The sequence below is a fragment of the Nanorana parkeri genome, unplaced genomic scaffold (genome assembly GCF_000935625.1).
Source record: "Nanorana parkeri isolate BGI_ZX_2015 unplaced genomic scaffold, ASM93562v1 scaffold606, whole genome shotgun sequence".
In the NCBI taxonomy this organism is placed as follows: Eukaryota; Metazoa; Chordata; class Amphibia; order Anura; family Dicroglossidae; genus Nanorana; species Nanorana parkeri.
Genome location: NW_017306874.1, coordinates 194,501 through 216,177, shown reverse-complemented (window position 1 = coordinate 216,177; position 21,677 = coordinate 194,501). Strand labels below are relative to the sequence as shown.

General features: G+C 40.4%; 1 protein-coding gene across 3 annotated transcripts in view; it reads left to right on the top strand.

Annotated features, from left to right (window-relative positions):
- The window catches only part of SLC16A12 (solute carrier family 16 member 12), a 64,487-nt gene that overhangs the window by 32,882 nt on the left and 9,928 nt on the right, over positions 1–21,677 (top strand). The window contains exons 1-4 of one of the 3 annotated variants that reach the window (XM_018562847.1): positions 926–956; positions 19,868–20,145; positions 20,227–20,330; positions 20,633–20,776. In XM_018562847.1, the coding sequence (XP_018418349.1) occupies positions 20,030–20,145; positions 20,227–20,330; positions 20,633–20,776 (364 nt within the window). In that variant the 5' untranslated portion in view covers positions 926–956; positions 19,868–20,029. Of the gene's footprint in view, positions 1–925; positions 957–16,251; positions 16,347–19,867; positions 20,146–20,226; positions 20,331–20,632; positions 20,777–21,677 lie in introns of those variants that run through there. The other 2 variants (XM_018562846.1, XM_018562845.1) reach the window with 2 other exon arrangements.

Genomic DNA, 21,677 nt, shown 5'->3' with positions numbered 1-21,677 from the left:
CTTAGCCACGCCCCCTGCTCGCAGTGCGATCGCCTGCACCAGAATGCGTGGCACATCAGTGCCTGTGTTCTAGTCCAGTGCGATCTGCAAAAATGCTGCAAGCACAATTTTTTCAGATCGCACTGGACTGAAACACAGGCATTGATTTACCACGCGTTCTGGTGCGGGTGATCGCACTGCGGGCGGGGGGTGTGGCTACGGTGCCATTGACTTCAATGCACCGCCACGCCCCCTCCTGCCCCTGAACGCAGGAAGCCGGCCAGAATAAGATCCAGCAGCTAACCGCGCTGGAACGCAATGTTTATGGTGTGAACAAGATCTGAGTGTGGGAGGAAACCCACGCAAGCATAGGGAGAACATGCAAGTAGTGTCCTATCCAGGATAAAATAACCCAATATTATGGAACAATACTGATTTTTTATTTTTTTATTTTGAGTGTAGTTTTAGTTTACATGTCTGTCTCTACAAGTTGAACTTACTAGAGTGAAAATCCATACTGAATTCAGTTTACTTAGAAGGTGCCGAGTTTAACCTTTATTAGATTGCACTGAGTACACATTGTGTTTCTAAGCACAGATAAAAATAAACCTTCCAGTGAAAAAGCCTGTTGATTTAGCTAATTATTGGCACCGTCCTTCAGAAATGTGGAATATGAACGATTACACGGCCGTTCCTAAGCATGAAATAATAACCTGCCTGTATACCGAGAAAATGTACAGCTCAGAAAATGTGCTGACTAGGCACTGGTGAATGGTTACCTTTAATTCCTGACTTTTGCAGAATTCTAAACAGCATTAAACGGGTTCATTGGTTTCGGCAGTCACTGCTGGAATCCTGCGCACACTACAGCAATTATTAACGATTTGGGGTCTATATTAAAAACTGCAACTGGGTTTTCTTTTTTATATAACTCCTATGGCTGACTGAGTGTTAGAACTCTAAGAACCCTTACCAAGGTAAGCTTTATTTTCTGTAATGAAGAGGAACACACTAATACATTTCAGCTGAGTTATTAGATCACATTCCATGAAGCATGAGGGTAAGAGGGGAAGCACCAAAGTATAATACAAAAAAATTGTGGTTATTTTATAATTGTCTTGTGTAGACAGCTTTGAACACTTATGGATCAATCCAACAACAGCATTTGGAGGGGAATGGGTGAATCTGAAAGACTCTCTGCAGCTCAGGTAATCTGTATGGCAAGTACTGTATATGGCTGTTTTAAATACGGTCAGTATTAATAATTCCATGCACATTCTTTGGGTCCCAGTCAGACTCAACTAATGTTGAGTGTGCCTGGAAAGCATCATATAAAGTATACATCAAATATTCAGTTATTATGCTTATCAAATGAACACTTTACACAAAAACACCAGTAGAATAGAGTTTATATCAGAAGTGAGCAACCTGAGAATTTATTGTTGAACAGCTACAAGTCCCAGAATGCATCACTAGTAAATATCTTGTCGACCATAATATGACTTCATAACAGCTGGGGGAACAGGTTATCCATGTTAGATTGGCCATACACAATACATGCAACAGGCTTAAGCAGCAATGATCAATTGTTCACAGTGGGAAGGGTAGCCACTATATTCTTTTTTAAAGGTCATGTATAGTGTATTTTCAGGTAGCATATATTTTGAGTCATTACTGCAGTGTTAAACATGAAGTCATTTTTGATAGCGCTTGTACATTTTTACAAGCTTGTTCTCCGTTTTTTAACTGTATTAAAGATAGATATTTGTAGGTTAGCCACTAGAGCAAGGGCGTGGTGAAACCCCAAATCCCATCATGCATCTGTCTCTGGAAGTCAAGCTTGTGAGAATCTTGTAAAGCATCATGGGTTTGTAGTATCACAAAAGCTGGAGGGCCAGAAGTTTGCCCACCTTTGCTCTAGAGGGAGCTCTTGGTGGCTCAAGATATGAGCCAAATAAGAATGACATTGGTTTCAATGAGTAAGCCAATTGATACACTTGCATCTTGCGAAGAATCAGTAAAGCACACCCATTGCCAAGCTCTGCTAAAAAAGGCAGTTCCTGCATAGGTAATGAGTAAATTTTTTACAAGCTTGTTCTCCGTTTTTTAACTGTATTAAAGATAGATATTTGTAGGTTAGCCACTAGAGCAAGGGCGTGGTGAAACCCCAAATCCCATCATGCATCTGTCTCTGGAAGTCAAGCTTGTGAGAATCTTGTAAAGCATCATGGGTTTGTAGTATCACAAAAGCTGGAGGGCCAGAAGTTTGCCCACCTTTGCTCTAGAGGGAGCTCTTGGTGGCTCAAGATATGAGCCAAATAAGAATGACATTGGTTTCAATGAGTAAGCCAATTGATACACTTGCATCTTGCGAAGAATCAGTAAAGCACACCCATTGCCATGCTCTGCTAAAAAAGAGGCAGTTCCTGCATAGGTAATGAGTACATATGGCTGCCCAATGTACATAAACTATTTTAAATTACACACAGTTACACTGTTTTAAAACACATATTGATTGACATTAACTTCCTCTCCTTTACATGTTCATTAAAAAAAAAAAAATTTTGAAAAGACTATCCAGTCCCATTAAATTGAAAGCATAGGACCTGTCCTATATTGTGTAAGTTCTAGACCATCCTTTTTGGATATTATGCAACTGCTATTGTTTAGAGGTTGGGTTGTGGGAAATAGATATGTTATAGACACTGGTGTTTTGCAGTGGAAAAGTAATTTGGGGCATATCTGGTTTTTTTTGCCTTCATTTTGTTTTCTCCCTCTGTTTTTCAGCTGATTTTGATGATTGAGCATTGGTAGCATTGCCACTTAGTTTCTCTATCTGCTACAAATGCCATGATTACTGAGGAAGCGCAAAGTGAGGCTGTGCCCAGACTATACACACTAAAGTATTTACATATTCTGAACAAGCATGAAAAAGCACTTCAAAACAAGCCTTCATTGTTGAAAAATGAATCCTCAAATGTCTCAACAGAGGCACTGAAGTCTTTAGTTCTTTTCCCTTTATTTTTTTTTGGAGAGCTGAAACTTGACAGCCTTTTTAATGGAAAAAAACACCAGGTACTGTAGGCTGTTAGAAACTGACTGAAACCTTCATGTTAGGGTGCATTCACACCAAAATGTGTGCGTTGGACTTGACTCAATGCAAGTGCGTTCACTTGTGTTGACATAGTACATTAGCATGTGTTGCATTAAGTTGCTGTTTTGTTTGTTTACACTGAGCTATATAAGGTATAGGTTCTGCCTTGCATTGTCCATTGCATTGAGGCACCTTAAACATGAAAAAAAGGTAGAGTCTGCTCTAATTTTTTTCAGCACAGGGCAGTAGACATCAATGCAACACACTGGTGTAAACTGCTCCCATTCACACCTATTCATTATCAGATGTCTTTGTGTTGGCCCCATTCACAGCATTACATGTGCTGTGAATGGGGCCTTAGAGTCTCTGTTGTGATCTTTGGGGGTCTTTTAGAATGAAATACTTCACAATACTTGCAGCTAGAGAGGTCGGTGAGGGTTTGTTTTAAAGCTATTTTACTTCTTGCTCAGAGTATGTAAATACTTTAAATTGGACATTCACTATCAATAAAAGTTGGCTGCATTCTAACCACTCCCCATTCTTTAATTACTTAATCATTTTTTTCTTTTGACCCTGCCCCTGCTGCAATTCTAGCCTAGGCGAGAATGACGTTTAATTCTCCTCCTGCAGCCTCCTAGGATACCGGCATCACATATCCCGGGAGGCTGCAGGATGAGAATCCTAACCATTCATGGAAATAGACCAAGCAGCAGATCTTGTGTATATGCAGACATTCATCGTTCTATGAATGGTGGAATGTAATGCCTCCTGGGATAAGTGAAGTTAAGAGGCACTACTATCCTCCATTCATAGAACAATATGTAAACAGATACAGCACCAGATCTCTGTTTGCATATGCACGAGATCTGATACCGCATTATTGGGGGGCTGGCTGCAGGAACTAGGAAAAGGCAGACAGCTGTGGCATAAACAAGGAAGATGGCAGTGCAGGTCATGACGTGTAGCAGCAGAGCGGGGTGAGAGAAGAGGACAATCATTTTACATCAGCAAGGAAACATCAAATGTCAGTGGGAAAAAAAGAAAACATTTTTATTTGGGAAGGTGACGTTCCTCTTTGATGTCTATAGTCTGGCCACAGGTACACTTTACATAGGCCAAGGCTTCAATATACAATATACTAAAATATCTGTAACCACCAGAAAATCATAGTATTTATCCTTCTCTCCACCCAACATTTGGATATTATATCTGCGACAATACATTCCTGTTTTATACTAGCAAAATTATGAGTGCACAAAGTTCAATATAATGAATCTCCTATTTATGCCTTTGCCAGGTTTCTGCTAATACCAATAACACTTTGACTGGCACTAGTTATCTAATAATAGGCATTTCCAGGTCTATTTTGGCAGCTTATACTTATATACAGTACTCTATGTACAAATAGACGTCTGGAATACTGTATGCATATACTATTTCAATATATAAATATAGTGTTCAGCCTAAGAACGATCCACTTACCAGAACTCTCACTGCTAGAGATGACGATGACAGACAGTCATATATTTTAATTGACCAACAAGACTGAGAGAGCTGGGACAGGGAAAGCTAATATACACAAGAGGATGTGGCTACATACAGCAAATCACCATGCTGGACATACACAGTAAACATGTTTACTCACTGACTTCACATGCCTTCAAAGACCTGCACAGTGTAGCTCAATTAAAGTGAAAACACTCGACATTAGAATATAAAGAATATATATGTATTTTGTTGTATAATTGTTCTTATTGCTGTATAATGACTACACGGGTTATAATTTTGCTGGTTACAATAAGATCTGTTTTGTACGCTAACTGGCAAGGAATTAGGTTATTGGTATCCTGTTTATTGAAATGGTATCTAAAAGTATCTGAGCTTTTATATCGGCACAGGGGAGAGTCCTGTCTTAAATCACTAGGCCCTGGTGGGAAATATGCAGCAGACCACGGGGCTTAAGCTATTGATTAGCTTTGTTTTCTTTTTTGTTTTTTCTTTAAGTGTAAAAAAAAAATATTAGTAGACCTTCACAGAAATTACTCAGAATTCATTAATTGTGTTATATATTTTTTAGAGTATCCAGCTAAGAGCACCTGTTTTCACAGTCATTGGGGGGAATTTATAAAAACTTGAGCTAATAGAATATGGAGCAGTTGCCCACAGCAGCCAATCAGCTTTTCGCTTCAATTAGTGTAGTTAAACTTTGAAAATAAAAGTGACAAGCAATGCACTGCTTTTTGGCAGATTGCAGCACTTTTTGGTCCCATAGACTTCAATGGAAAATTTAGTGTGACAAAACGCGCAACAAAATGCTCAGGTGTGAACAGGGGCCATAAAAAATGAACGGTATTCCTTGTCTTGAGCGTTTAGTTGGCTTTGCTTTGACCAACAAAACGCCTAGGTGTGAACGGAGCCTTATTCAGACCTGCTGACTTTAATACTTTACTGTGACAATAGCCGCTAGGGGAAATAACATGGACAAATCTCCCCAGCGGAAACACAGACAGCAATAAATACCTGAACAGGGTTTTAATACTTCCATCCAAAACAAAAAACAAGTTTTTTTTTAACAACATGAAGAGGACATACATCTAACTATAGCTTGTTAGAACACCGCAAAATTGCTTTAATACTGTGTCCTAGTGTTACCTGAAACAGAGAATGGCAGCTCAATATTGTAATGTGACCAGCACCCTACACCACGCTGTACATCCCTTCCATGCCAGTGTCTCTCAAGCAATCTAAATGTCAAGAGTCATATCTGAGCACACCCTTTCTGTATGCCAACCACACTTTACTCCCTCCTCCACCTGTATGCCAACCATTCTGCACTCCCTCCTCTATGTGTATGCCAACCATTCTGCACTCCCTCCTCTACCTCTATGCCAACCATTCTGCACTCCCTCCTCTACCTGAAGGCAGCACATCTGTGCATCCCTCTGGGGTAACTCGCCCGTTACTAGGGATGCGGCTGGGAGAGGAGCGGTGAGTCACAGGACCTGCCCCCTTGCTGAGAAGCCCGTCTGCCCCAGTTGCCTGGACTGAACAATATTCCACCTAGGGTGGGGGTGCCCAGGACCAGTCCCCACTGGGCCCCCGCCCCCCAGCACTGGGGCTCTCGTACAACCCGCAGTAGTTCCGTCCGTGATGTGCCGGCTTCAGTGATCGAGAGCGGCGATCACTCTTCTCAACTCTCTCCTCTCAATGAGAGGAGAGAGATGAGAAGAGTGATCTCCACTGTGGTGGATGTTTTTAAGGGGCCCCGCTCAGTCCCCTCTGCCCACATACTCACAATCTCTGGATCTCACTGGTCCCCCCAACTGCCTTGGGCCCTGGGGCGGCCGCACCGGTTGTACCGCCGGTAGTTCCGCCCCTGCTGTGTGTTGTAAAGTAGCCAAGTTCACTCGTGGGATGGACTACAAACTTATGTTTAGTTTACTAATATGTATTGAGATTGTAGTCTATCTTCGGCGATCACTCTTCTCAACTCTCTCCTCTCAATGAGAGGAGAGAGATGAGAAGAGTGATCTCCACTGTGGTGGATGTTTTTAAGGGGCCCCGCTCAGTCCCCTCTGCCCACATACTCACAATCTCTGGATCTCACTGGTCCCCCCAACTGCCTTGGGCCCTGGGGCGGCCGCACCGGTTGTACCGCCGGTAGTTCCGCCCCTGCTGTGTGTTGTAAAGTAGCCAAGTTCACTTGTGGGATGGACTACAATCTTATGTTTAGTTTACTAATATGTATTGATATTGTAGTCTATCACGGGAGTGAGCTTGGAGAGGTGGCTAATTTACAACACACACAGGGACCATGGGGAACAAAAGTAGCCCCCCTCCAGAAGGAAGGACAGTGTCAGCACCAATTCAACGATGATTTGAGAATCTACAGCTGAGTGATACACAAATAAGTAAAATTTTTGTTAAAAGTTAAGGTACTTGAATGTTTTTTAAAGATTTCACTCCTAAAGGTGCCCATACACTGCACGATTCTCGTACGAGAATCGCGGGAAATCCCGCGATCGTACGAGAATCATGCAGTGTGAATGAAGGCGTGCGACCGTTTCTACTGTATGGTGGCACGTCTTTTGTCTAAGGAGCATGCTAGAAAACCAGCCGAAAATCTTTCGGCTGGTTTGAATGATGCTCGGGAGACAAATGCTGAACGGGCCGGTGTGCAATGATCGCAAGTATGATCTGCCTGTCCAAGATGGGCAGATCGTACGTTTTTTTAATTACTTTACAGCCATCGCAAGACTAAGGCCCCATTCACACCTAGGCGTATTGTAATATGCGCGTCTGTCGCGCGACCGTCACGCGTTTTTTTTACCGCGATTCACGGTAAAAAAGTTGCGCGGCCGTCGCGCGATTCCAAAGGTTACTTGGCTGTATCCCAATGGAAAATGCCCTACAAAACGGCCCAAAGTAGTCCCGGGACCTTTTCAGGCGTGGGCCGTTTTGTAGGGCGTTAGGGACGGGCGGAAATACGCCTAGGTGAGAACGTGGGCATTGACTACAATGCTATTTATTTTTTTGACCGTTTTGTAGCGCGTTCGTCGAGCGTAGGACGCGCTACAAAACGGTCAGATGTGAACGGGGCCTAAGGTATTGCGATGGTTGTAAAGTGTATGGGCACCTTATGTTTACTGTCACTTTATCATAACTACCTATACATACTTACTCCAAAGGGCTTTAATAAAATGAAGTGATAGGAAAGCCTAAAAAAAAAAGAGTAAATATAGTTGACATGTTTCCTTAAATTCCCCCTGCACACAGAAGGATTTTTGACCACAGTTTTATTTTATTTGTTTTATTTTAGTCCTTCACTTTAACAACATGACGCACTGTTAAGAACACTTTAATTCATGATAACTTGTGTCATAAAATGCTCTGCGATAAAAACCTATATCACAGCATCAGGCAATTGTTTTGCATGTTTTGGGAAGCTTTTTGGTTCCTTTCCTCGGCATAACATTAATGGTTATTTTATAGAATCATACTGTATATGTAATCAACTTCTCCTGCAATATAAAAAGCAACTCCCACAGTTTGTGTTGATGCACCAATGTGTATCCAGATTATTTAACTGGATAAGCAGCGCTAATAGTTCAATTTGTGTAAAACGTGTAAATAAAATACGTTTCTACCACATTTAAGTGAATCGTTCACATTAGTGAGATAGGTGACGACCTAAATATCAAGTGCACAACATAAATAAATGGGTGTGATACCCCTATATATATCGTATCAAGTGCAGACACACAATGTGTGTCCACAGCCTATGGAAATGGATAGGATTATCTGACAATCTGGGAATATCCTGACAGGTTTGCTTTGGTGATAATGTAGCTTGCCTTATTACACATGGCTGAGCATGACCTAGCTGGTAAATGAATCAGCTTAATTATCTGTCTGTTTGCTCTGTTCAATCACCTAAGTAAAAAAGTAATTTCTATTTTTATTACTTCTCTTGCATAAGGCTAAAAGCCAGCACCCAAACATGTTTTTACATTTTAAGACTGGATACTCATTGACGGTCATTTTAAACTGCTTACCAAGCACCAAACATATCTGCGACTGCATATTGAAAATAGCGTTTCCTGGTTGCTGGTAAGTGGTTAGTAAATGTTTTACTGGGACTGAAAGTGAGGGAAAATCCAAAAGTACAAGCTGGATATCTCTTCAAGCACATGTTTACAAATTTGCATTGTAAGCCAGCTTGCAGTACGCAGTACAAGGTGGAACTGCAGCCTCAGCAAATTCTATACACAGCTGTTTTAACTGTGTCATCATCACACTGCAGACAAGATTGAATGCTGATAAGGACCTTCAGCCTATGTGTTATACAGTAGTATGCCGGGAAAGTATTGAAACATATACAGCCGTAAGAATGGCATCCTGTAAACAGATCAACACTATCCCACATTTATTTATTATAGGTATTTATATAGCATCAACAATTTATGCAGCACTTTACAGTCTAAGAGCAAGCCGGCTCTGAGGAGTGAGTATAACTTTTATTTAAGCACCTAGACACAAACCAGCAGTTTACCCTTGCAGTGCGGGGGTAGCCCCACTGCAAGGGTTAATGAAAAATGTTCTCAGAAGTTCTTCTTTAAGTGGTCTTAAAAATAGCCAAAGGAGGCAAATATTGGGCAAATGCATTAGGTGAAAGCTAATATGTAATTAAATGCAAGTATCAAATAAATGTATGCATTTAGCATGTATGCGAACAACAAATACAATATATTTTTTGATTTAAAGAAAGTCACCAATGGATTCCAAAGTAGCCACACTTGCTATATTGAGTTTTATTTATAGCAATGATTTTCATTTGTCTCAGGAGCCACTGAGTTGGGGCAGACAGTCTGTGTTCCAATTTCTGCCATAAAGACAACTGGCTTCTTTCTTGGCTTTTATAGCATACAAGACTGGACTGTGACTTCTATGGGAAATACATTTCTAACTCCAGTTTGATTTATCCTTCCCCTGTTATTTTATTTATCACAGATATTTATGTAGCACTGGAAATGTACACAGCACTTTACATAGTGCCCATTCACATCAATCCCTGCCCTCAAGGAGCTTACAATCTTAAGGTACCCATACACCTTACGACCACACCGGCCCGTTCCGCAGCTATCGGACAAGCAGGCTAGAAACCCGCCGAGAATCGTACGATTCTCGGCGGGTTTTCAAACATGTTGGATCGACAAAAGACGTGCGACCGTACAGTAGAAACGGTCGCAAGTCTTAGTTCACACTGCTCGATTCTCGTACGATCGCGGGATTTTGCCCGATTCTCGTACGAGAATCGAGCAGTGTATGGGCACCTTAAGCTCCCTATCTCACATGCATATAAACAAGGGCCAATTTTAGACTGGGGCCAGTTAACCTACCAGCATGTCTTTGGAGTGTGGTAGGAAACCCACGCAAGTACAGGGAGAACATGCAAGCTCCTTTGAAGACAGTGACCTGGCCAGGGATTCAAAGCAGGGACCCTGAGTGCTGCAAGGCAGAAGCACTAACCACTATGCCACTGTTCCCATACAAAAACACAACTTTCTTCATGCTAATCATCTTGTGTTGCTGGCTGCTGGTGGAACTCAAGCCAAAACATCTTACTAGTTTTGAGTAGAGTGGAGAAGGCTTTTGTTGCCATCTATATTTCTGTTAGGTTGATTCCCTGTTGTATCCTCTTAGGACGGACAAAGACAGTAAATAAAGCTGACACAGGTTCTAACCCTTCCCTGCTATAACAAAATTAAAGTGACACAACTCTGGAGTTAAATCTTACAACTAATAACATAAATGTAACTTATTTGTGTATCACTCGGCACTAGATCCTCAAATCATCTCTGAATTTGTACTGACACTGTCCTTTCTTCTGGAGAGTGGCTACTTTTGTTCCCCATGGTCCTTGTGTTTAGCTGTGAGACTTCTAGTCTCACAGCTAAACACAATCCTTGCAGTTGCTGGTATTCTCATTTTCAGAATTGCTAAGCATATTGCATCCAATCATGTCATGCAGGCCAGCATGTTCTATTGGTATATATGTACACCCGCATATATATAGTATTATGTTTTATTTTTCTTCGTCTAAAGCAAAGATGTCTTGGTCAAGAAAGTATGCAAGATGATGGATCATATAGATTTCCTTTATCAATCCAATTTGTTAGTAGACAAAATTAAAGATTTCAGAATGGAACACAGGAATCGGGATAGGATGAAGCAATTAGTACTATCATCCACCATCTGGTCTTTTCTGGAAGGATTGCTATGTGCCCTGAGCATTCACAGTAGATAAGGTGCTAAATGTAGACAATTTACCCCCTGCTCTTATAACTGATCAGAGGTCAATCTACTTTACCCTAATAATGACATTTTATTAATGTGATAGCAAGGCTATGGTCTACCACACTTCCTGCATTATGTTGCAGTGAGTGGTAGCCATGGTTCAGTTCGTAGGTGTCTCTAAGTCCCCCTTCCCTCCCACACACATATATCCCATATATATTCTAACACCCATGGCAACACTCACACACGTCAGGCGGCAGCTTTCAGGGACATGTCTGACAATTAAAATATGCTGCTAAAGGTTTCAAAAGTGTGCTGTGAGCAATGGCAGATGTATTGGCACCTTTCCAGCCCATGTGAGAGCACCATGTGAACGTCAGCATTTTATTTCCCATGGCTGTTAGAAGTCTTCTGTTAAGGCACTGTATATAGTTACTTTTTCAGAGTGCTCTGCTGGCATGCTTATTTGGTGGTATGATTGCACTCTAACACATTTTGACTTGAAAAATAAAAAAAAAAACAGGAATAGCAGGTAGCTGTCAGCACATGCCTGCTTCTGAAGAACCTCTAACCACAGCAACACCAGGAGTCTTCTAGTAGTATCTCCACTCCTAAGTAGCTTAGAGGTTAGGTAGGTAGGTCCCCAATGTCTCTTATAAAGGACATGTCTCTTATGCCTGGCTTTGGCTACCGTTCATTGTCACACGAGGGACATACCTATAAATCAGGAGATCAGGAGGCTGAAGAGATGTTTTGGGGTGAATTTTTTTTTTGCAATGACATATACATGCTGATAGCTAAATTGGCTGGCTACCTTCTGCTGTTATAAGCTTTGTAATTATCTCCTACCCACAAGTTCAATTTAGGGTGATCCACCCTATGCCAATAAGATGTGGGAGGAATGGGATTTGGAAAAACACCCCACTGGCAATGACAGAAACCCATTCTTCTGACTTTCATTGCATTTTTATGCTTGCATTCTAGACCTCCACAACAAACTCTAAAGATATCTATTTACTATCTGACATGGATTGTCTTCAAAGGATTGTTATGCCATTATATTCTGCAATAGGCCTAGGATCCAGTGATGTCATGAAAATATTAATATTTTCCCATTTTATTCTAAAAGTTATCAGCTCAATGCAGTGTGGAGGTCTTCTAGAGAACGCCTATATAGAGTCTATACTGATCTTCATTAGTCATACCTCGATACACAAATTGCACAAAAACTTCTGTAGAAAAAATCAGCACACCTTCCAGTGGTCTTGATGTATAGATTGTTTGCGCTCGACGTCTGCAGCTGAACTCTCTGTTTGAGAACCTTAGACCTTTAGGAAGTACATGTGCTGGTGCCCCCCTCCCCTCCTCACATTATAATGGGTCAAAGGTAGAAAGCAAGGGCTAGATTGTGTAGCAGCTGCCTGGAGATCTAAAAACTATGACACTGCCAAAAGGACCTTCAGCAGTAAGCATACCTGCAGGGATACAGGCAATGTGCTCTTCTATGGTAAGACTATATTTAATGACTGAAATTTCTCACCTAAATACTTTGTGCATATACTTTATATGCACTTTCATATATAGGCTAAATTGTCAGTTTGTACACAGTATTAAGCAGCAAAACCAGCTATCATTTTATCTCTGTGGGTTTTTCAAGTAATCTCACATAAAGGTGTGTAAATTAACATTGCCAGTAATTGCAAATATTTTAAAGAGAAAGTGTCACAAGGAACATACATACATTTTTTAACCTGCTTTATAGCATAGGCAGATATACAGTATTGTATGGAAGAAATTATAAGCTCATCTTCTGGTGATTCCTAATATGTATGTGAAATTCCTAACAAAGCATCATAGAATTTTTTGTCTACTGGTGAAATGTGTATTTTGTGGATTTGTATTAAGCTTTTTATATCTTTCTTTTTTATCTCTGTGGTTCAAATGTGCAGTAATCTTTAGTTGTGAAACAGCAGGGCATTCATCATTGTCCTCTCAATATGTGGCTAGACTGGTGCAAATAAAAATCTGATCTGGTGCACTGAGTACCAAGGCAGTCCACATGCAGTAGACCCATGCATTTTAAGGATTTCCATATTTGAATTCAACAGGCAAGCTTTACCTCTTCTGTGCACCAGGGGCTTAGGCAGACCATATAAAACTGATGATTACTGGTAATAATCAGCTAGTAGAAAATAAGAACTAGTGACAAAGTGCAACCAAAGAGCAACCAAAGAGCTTGCCACGCATACCAGAGACCATACAGCCTGCTGGAAAATGTACGATTCATTGATGATCAGTCTGTTTTCCCTGCAGAAAAGGAAGTGGTTCTATTACTGTTTTTGCATAGCAAAAGTTACCTGGAAGCAAAAAGATACAGCAGATTCATACTTACATCTGTAGTTGTGAGGATGAATAGATCCATCTTCTATCATGATATCACTGATAGGAAATCTATCCACTTTTTAGCTATTGTGGCCAGTACTGGCATTTTCTCTTCCTCATTTCTAATCTAGGGTTTTATATAATCTTCATTGGTATCAGGTAATTTCTGTTGTAAAATTTAATAGTGGCTTCTAGTTTTTCCTTGTTTTTATTTTCTTTTACTACTTATGTTTTTTATTATTTAAAAACTGAATTGTTTGTTGTGTTGCCTAATTAGAACATTTGGTATAAGGTTTGGCACATTATCGCTAGATCAGATGAAGGGCTCACACCTAAGGGCACAGTGGACATCACTGACTAATCACCCTTGTGGGGAAGATCAATCTGAAACATTTGTTTTTCCACCTTGGATAAACACATTCCTTCTCTCTCTCTCTCTCTCTCTCTCTAAACCCGCCGAGAATCGTACGATTCTCGGCGGGTTTTCAAACATGTTGGATCGACAAAAGACGTGCGACCGTACAGTAGAAACGGTCGCAAGTCTTAGTTCACACTGCTCGATTCTCGTACGATCGCGGGATTTTGCCCGATTCTCGTACGAGAATCGAGCAGTGTATGGGCACCTTAAGCTCCCTATCTCACATGCATATAAACAAGGGCCAATTTTAGACTGGGGCCAGTTAACCTACCAGCATGTCTTTGGAGTGTGGTAGGAAACCCACGCAAGTACAGGGAGAACATGCAAGCTCCTTTGAAGACAGTGACCTGGCCAGGGATTCAAAGCAGGGACCCTGAGTGCTGCAAGGCAGAAGCACTAACCACTATGCCACTGTTCCCATACAAAAACACAACTTTCTTCATGCTAATCATCTTGTGTTGCTGGCTGCTGGTGGAACTCAAGCCAAAACATCTTACTAGTTTTGAGTAGAGTGGAGAAGGCTTTTGTTGCCATCTATATTTCTGTTAGGTTGATTCCCTGTTGTATCCTCTTAGGACGGACAAAGACAGTAAATAAAGCTGACACAGGTTCTAACCCTTCCCTGCTATAACAAAATTAAAGTGACACAACTCTGGAGTTAAATCTTACAACTAATAACATAAATGTAACTTATTTGTGTATCACTCGGCACTAGATCCTCAAATCATCTCTGAATTTGTACTGACACTGTCCTTTCTTCTGGAGAGTGGCTACTTTTGTTCCCCATGGTCCTTGTGTTTAGCTGTGAGACTTCTAGTCTCACAGCTAAACACAATCCTTGCAGTTGCTGGTATTCTCATTTTCAGAATTGCTAAGCATATTGCATCCAATCATGTCATGCAGGCCAGCATGTTCTATTGGTATATATGTACACCCGCATATATATAGTATTATGTTTTATTTTTCTTCGTCTAAAGCAAAGATGTCTTGGTCAAGAAAGTATGCAAGATGATGGATCATATAGATTTCCTTTATCAATCCAATTTGTTAGTAGACAAAATTAAAGATTTCAGAATGGAACACAGGAATCGGGATAGGATGAAGCAATTAGTACTATCATCCACCATCTGGTCTTTTCTGGAAGGATTGCTATGTGCCCTGAGCATTCACAGTAGATAAGGTGCTAAATGTAGACAATTTACCCCCTGCTCTTATAACTGATCAGAGGTCAATCTACTTTACCCTAATAATGACATTTTATTAATGTGATAGCAAGGCTATGGTCTACCACACTTCCTGCATTATGTTGCAGTGAGTGGTAGCCATGGTTCAGTTCGTAGGTGTCTCTAAGTCCCCCTTCCCTCCCACACACATATATCCCATATATATTCTAACACCCATGGCAACACTCACACACGTCAGGCGGCAGCTTTCAGGGACATGTCTGACAATTAAAATATGCTGCTAAAGGTTTCAAAAGTGTGCTGTGAGCAATGGCAGATGTATTGGCACCTTTCCAGCCCATGTGAGAGCACCATGTGAACGTCAGCATTTTATTTCCCATGGCTGTTAGAAGTCTTCTGTTAAGGCACTGTATATAGTTACTTTTTCAGAGTGCTCTGCTGGCATGCTTATTTGGTGGTATGATTGCACTCTAACACATTTTGACTTGAAAAATAAAAAAAAAAACAGGAATAGCAGGTAGCTGTCAGCACATGCCTGCTTCTGAAGAACCTCTAACCACAGCAACACCAGGAGTCTTCTAGTAGTATCTCCACTCCTAAGTAGCTTAGAGGTTAGGTAGGTAGGTCCCCAGTGTCTCTTATAAAGGACATGTCTCTTATGCCTGGCTTTGGCTACCGTTCATTGTCACACGAGGGACATACCTATAAATCAGGAGATCAGGAGGCTGAAGAGATGTTTTGGGGTGAATTTTTTTTTTGCAATGACATATACATGCTGATAGCTAAATTGGCTGGCTACCTTCTGCTGTTATAAGCTTTGTAATTATCTCCTACCCACAAGTTCAATTTAGGGTGATCCACCCTATGCCAATAAGATGTGGGAGGAATGGGATTTGGAAAAACACCCCACTGGCAATGACAGAAACCCATTCTTCTGACTTTCATTGCATTTTTATGCTTGCATTCTAGACCTCCACAACAAACTCTAAAGATATCTATTTACTATCTGACATGGATTGTCTTCAAAGGATTGTTATGCCATTATATTCTGCAATAGGCCTAGGATCCAGTGATGTCATGAAAATATTAATATTTTCCCATTTTATTCTAAAAGTTATCAGCTCAATGCAGTGTGGAGGTCTTCTAGAGAACGCCTATATAGAGTCTATACTGATCTTCATTAGTCATACCTCGATACACAAATTGCACAAAAACTTCTGTAGAAAAAATCAGCACACCTTCCAGTGGTCTTGATGTATAGATTGTTTGCGCTCGACGTCTGCAGCTGAACTCTCTGTTTGAGAACCTTAGACCTTTAGGAAGTACATGTGCTGGTGCCCCCCTCCCCTCCTCACATTATAATGGGTCAAAGGTAGAAAGCAAGGGCTAGATTGTGTAGCAGCTGCCTGGAGATCTAAAAACTATGACACTGCCAAAAGGACCTTCAGCAGTAAGCATACCTGCAGGGATACAGGCAATGTGCTCTTCTATGGTAAGACTATATTTAATGACTGAAATTTCTCACCTAAATACTTTGTGCATATACTTTATATGCACTTTCATATATAGGCTAAATTGTCAGTTTGTACACAGTATTAAGCAGCAAAACCAGCTATCATTTTATCTCTGTGGGTTTTTCAAGTAATCTCACATAAAGGTGTGTAAATTAACATTGCCAGTAATTGCAAATATTTTAAAGAGAAAGTGTCACAAGGAACATACATACATTTTTTAACCTGCTTTATAGCATAGGCAGATATACAGTATTGTATGGAAGAAATTATAAGCTCATCTTCTGGTGATTCCTAATATGTATGTGAAATTCCTAACAAAGCATCATAGAATTTTTTGTCTACTGGTGAAATGTGTATTTTGTGGATTTGTATTAAGCTTTTTATATCTTTCTTTTTTATCTCTGTGGTTCAAATGTGCAGTAATCTTTAGTTGTGAAACAGCAGGGCATTCATCATTGTCCTCTCAATATGTGGCTAGACTGGTGCAAATAAAAATCTGATCTGGTGCACTGAGTACCAAGGCAGTCCACATGCAGTAGACCCATGCATTTTAAGGATTTCCATATTTGAATTCAACAGGCAAGCTTTACCTCTTCTGTGCACCAGGGGCTTAGGCAGACCATATAAAACTGATGATTACTGGTAATAATCAGCTAGTAGAAAATAAGAACTAGTGACAAAGTGCAACCAAAGAGCAACCAAAGAGCTTGCCACGCATACCAGAGACCATACAGCCTGCTGGAAAATGTACGATTCATTGATGATCAGTCTGTTTTCCCTGCAGAAAAGGAAGTGGTTCTATTACTGTTTTTGCATAGCAAAAGTTACCTGGAAGCAAAAAGATACAGCAGATTCATACTTACATCTGTAGTTGTGAGGATGAATAGATCCATCTTCTATCATGATATCACTGATAGGAAATCTATCCACTTTTTAGCTATTGTGGCCAGTACTGGCATTTTCTCTTCCTCATTTCTAATCTAGGGTTTTATATAATCTTCATTGGTATCAGGTAATTTCTGTTGTAAAATTTAATAGTGGCTTCTAGTTTTTCCTTGTTTTTATTTTCTTTTACTACTTATGTTTTTTATTATTTAAAAACTGAATTGTTTGTTGTGTTGCCTAATTAGAACATTTGGTATAAGGTTTGGCACATTATCGCTAGATCAGATGAAGGGCTCACACCTAAGGGCACAGTGGACATCACTGACTAATCACCCTTGTGGGGAAGATCAATCTGAAACATTTGTTTTTCCACCTTCGATCTCTCTCTCTCTCTCTCTCTCTCTCTCTCTCTCTCTCGATCCTGTGATCAGAGCATGCCCAGTGCTGCATAAAACTTTGTACCGTTTGGTTGGAAACCGCCATGCAACAGCAAGCTCCCCAAATTACTGATAATGTTCCCCTGCCCTCCTGTAAATCCCATCTTGCAATGCAGGTGTCCTCGAAGAGAAGTTGTGGTGCTCCCAATGTCCTCTAGACTTCACTGGCAGGCTTTTCAGGTATTTGTGTGGCTTTGTAGAGGAACTGAGATAACTGTAAGTGCAGATGCGGCTAAAATCAAGTGCAGCAGCTTTTTTTTTAGGGTAGGCCATAGTTCCTTAGTAATATTGATGTCAAAAGTTTTTGTAAGCTATTTTAAATGCTGATTAAACCACTTACAATGGATGCTGCTCCTTGATGTTTAAAAGTCTTAGTTACCTGTAGAATCAGCTGGTCACCTGAGCACTGGTCCTGGTGCCCTGTTTTAGGGTCGCTCCTTTCCCTTGCAGGTTTCTATGAAGCCATCCTAGTGTGTGTTCATAAGCTGCGTCTCCATATGTGCACGGGTTCATGAACCCATCGCACTCCTAACCGCTTGTCTCCAAAGAAAATCAGACGGGTGCTGCGGTGATTGACGGTGATTGATTGATCCCCTTCCTCAAGCAATGACATGTGGCAAAAGTACAAACACAAACCAATATAAATAGCAAACACCCACAGAGCAAGAACCAATCAACAAGAATCCAATGACCCAGTGACGTCATGTATGACGTCACATTCCCGCCAGGACAGAGTTCAAAATGAAGTAGTAAACATTACAAAAGGTAAACACAGAAGTAAACACAGGCATGATCGGGAAACATCCACATGTGCAATGTGCTATGTGCTATAGCACATGTGGATGTTTCCCGATCATGCCTGTGTTTACTTCTGTGTTTACCTTTTGTAATGTTTACTACTGCATTTTGAACTCTGTCCTGGCGCGAATGTGATGCCATACATGACGTCGCTGGGTCATTGAATTCTGGTTGATTGGTTCTTGCTCTGTGGGTGTTTGCTATTTATATTGGTTTGTGTTTGCCATTGCTTGAGGAAGGGGATCCTGCGTGACCCTGAAACGGTCGTCGCATCTTTGTGATATGTTGTATTTCTTCAATAAATAAGACTTTATCTTCACGCTTATACAGGTGTGCCGGTGTCCCTGCTTCTACTTCCATATGTGCACGGTCACAGCAAGGCAAGCCGCTCTCCTGCTCCTCTCTCCCCTTTCGTCAAGCTAGTAGATGGTCGGCTGCTGGAGACAGCGCTGTCCCTTGTGATTTTGTACTGGACAGGATGTTCAGGAAAGTGGAGCTGAGAAAGTTAGAGCTGTTTGAAAACATGACTTTAAGTTCTTGGGCAAAAATGTAAAGAAATATTTTGCTGGGCAATGTATATGTGATTGAACTGAATTCATTATTGAAAAAAGTGTGAGAGTATAAAACTACTTTAATATTTTCCCTAAACTAAATTGTAGCACTAACTAAGCTCCTTTGTATGAGTATAGTTCACAATTCTTTTGCTGTAGACAGCCTACAGACATATAGGAAGTGGTGTATGACAATTTGTATACTATATATCTGCAGTCATGAAAAGCTCTGCTATGGCAGCCTTCAGCTGTCAGTAGTGTAAATACCATTTACAACGTTGACATTTCATACATGTGCAAAGTGCACATCACATAAATCTATGATGGTTATCTCTCTAAGCTTTCCTTCTTTTTACTGTGATGTTACAGCTACTCCCTTTACCATTCCCTAATGAATCATGGCAGAATTTCCTGACGTTTTTAGGATGTCCAAATTGGAACAGAAATTGGTTTATAGATAACCTCCTAAAGGAAGCAATCTATTTTACTTTTGAATTAAGAGGGCTGATAAACATGTAGTGCTAGAGCTACGAAGGCTTTCACTTATCTAGATCATGCTATAGCTAGTAGTAGTTAGGCACTTTCAACTGGACGGGTTCTGTAATATTGAAGATATTTTCCTCCTTATCCAAATGATGGTGCTTGGATAAGCAGCAAAATGGCTTAATCAGCATTGCAGAATCCAATTGGATATAACTACTACTAGCTATGCAGTTTAAGGACTACTTTAGCCACCTCTATACAAATTTAGTCATGTGTAAAATGTTTAGAATTATGGAATTGGACCAGTATCAGTAATTATATCTAATTCTAATATTACTCTTACAGATGGTGAATAAAATCTTTCATAAAAAAGTGAACTCCGTGGAACATTCCGCATGTCGCTGGAAATCTGTTTGTATCTGGATATAATCTTATGTGGACAACGTCCCTCTACAAAATTATATACCTCGCTCAGGTAGCACCAGTAGATTGACGATTAGCCTGAGGATGGCAGCCATGATGAATAAGAAGACTTTGCACACAACACCACCTGATGGTGGCTGGGGGTGGATGATTGTGGTTGGCTGCTTTCTTGTCACAGTTTGCACAAGGGCCGTTACAAGGTATGTAGGTTTCTCTTTCTTAAAGCTCATGTACATTGGGATTTGATGACCAATTTAGTGCCTATCTCTTATATTTTATAGATGCATCTCAATATTCTTTGTTGAGTTCCAAATATATTTTGGTCAAGATTACTCAAGAACGGCTTGGATACATTCCATTGTTGATTGTGCCACTATGTTGTGTGGTAAGTAACCTAAGGCAAAGACCTTGTTATTCTAAACATGCAACTAGAATAATACATATTTGAACATTCAACTAGATTTTGTACAGTAAGCCAGACCAAGGATCTACTGTATTAATACAGCACAGTGTGCATCCAATAATGAAGATAGCCAACTGTTGCGCTTCCAAATCTATAAGTATATTGCTTAAAAGGAAAGTCATATGGTCATTTGATCATTTAATTCCCCACTGGTCTTGGTTGCCTATAATGCGCTGTAAATTTGTCTTACAAACCATATAATGATCCATTCCCTTTTTTTGTAGCCCCTCTTGGAAGTTATGTGAGTAACCATGTCTCTTGTCAAGTGGGAATCATACTTGGTGGACTTCTTGCATCCACAGGACTTGTCTTGAGTTCCTTTGCTACAAGCCTGGAGTATCTCTACCTCACATTGGGAGTCCTCACAGGTAATCCATAATGTGGTTACCTTTATTTGCATCTGTATCTGATTTAACCTAAAAGGAGTCTAGAGTAATACAAAATGAAAAGACTGTAGAACTGAAAATGACATTTTAAAATCTTGGTATGTTGCAACAAACCATGATCAGTTTAGTCAACTGGAACACTGCACAGCCTCAAACCAGGGGCTCCCACACACCTACCGTGGGCAGGTATTGGTCCTCCAGCTGTCTCTCACACTGGTGTCTTACCCCTTGAATCAGAAGCTCTGTTACTAGGTGTGATTCTATATCTTCTGCTGGGTCAAATAGAGAACAGTGGGAAAATTTGGTGTCAAAAATGGCATGTGGTAACACTGCTTAGGGCTTGAGCAGAAGGATCCTGTTGGTCCTAGAGAAGATCATTATTCTGTTCTATAATATATTTTAATTGTTCATAGCAAGGGGAGTTTGTGTGTTAGCATTTACATTTAAGTTGCATATCATTGCAGGACTTTTGAGCATAAAGCTTCACTATAAAAATCTCCTCTTTCTTTTTTGTATCTATAATATATTTATTGACTTGTATCATCTTTGGTTTTTACTAGGGCTGCAACAACTAATCGATTAAATTGATAATAATCGATTGTGAGAATAGTTGGCAACTATTCTCATTACCGGTTAGTTGGTTGGGGGGGAGGGGATAGAGAGAGAGAGAGATATTTTTAATGCAACCAATCGATTAGTTGAAAAAATAATGGGGCAACTAATCGATTATGAAAATAATTGTTAGCTGCAGCCCTAGTTTTTACCCTGTCCTTTCTCAGCTTCTAATGTTTACCTGTCTGTCACCTACCTCAGTATAGTCTAAAGATTTCTCCTTGCCCTTCACATTCAAGTCACCCTTTGCATCAGTATACAGTATATAGAA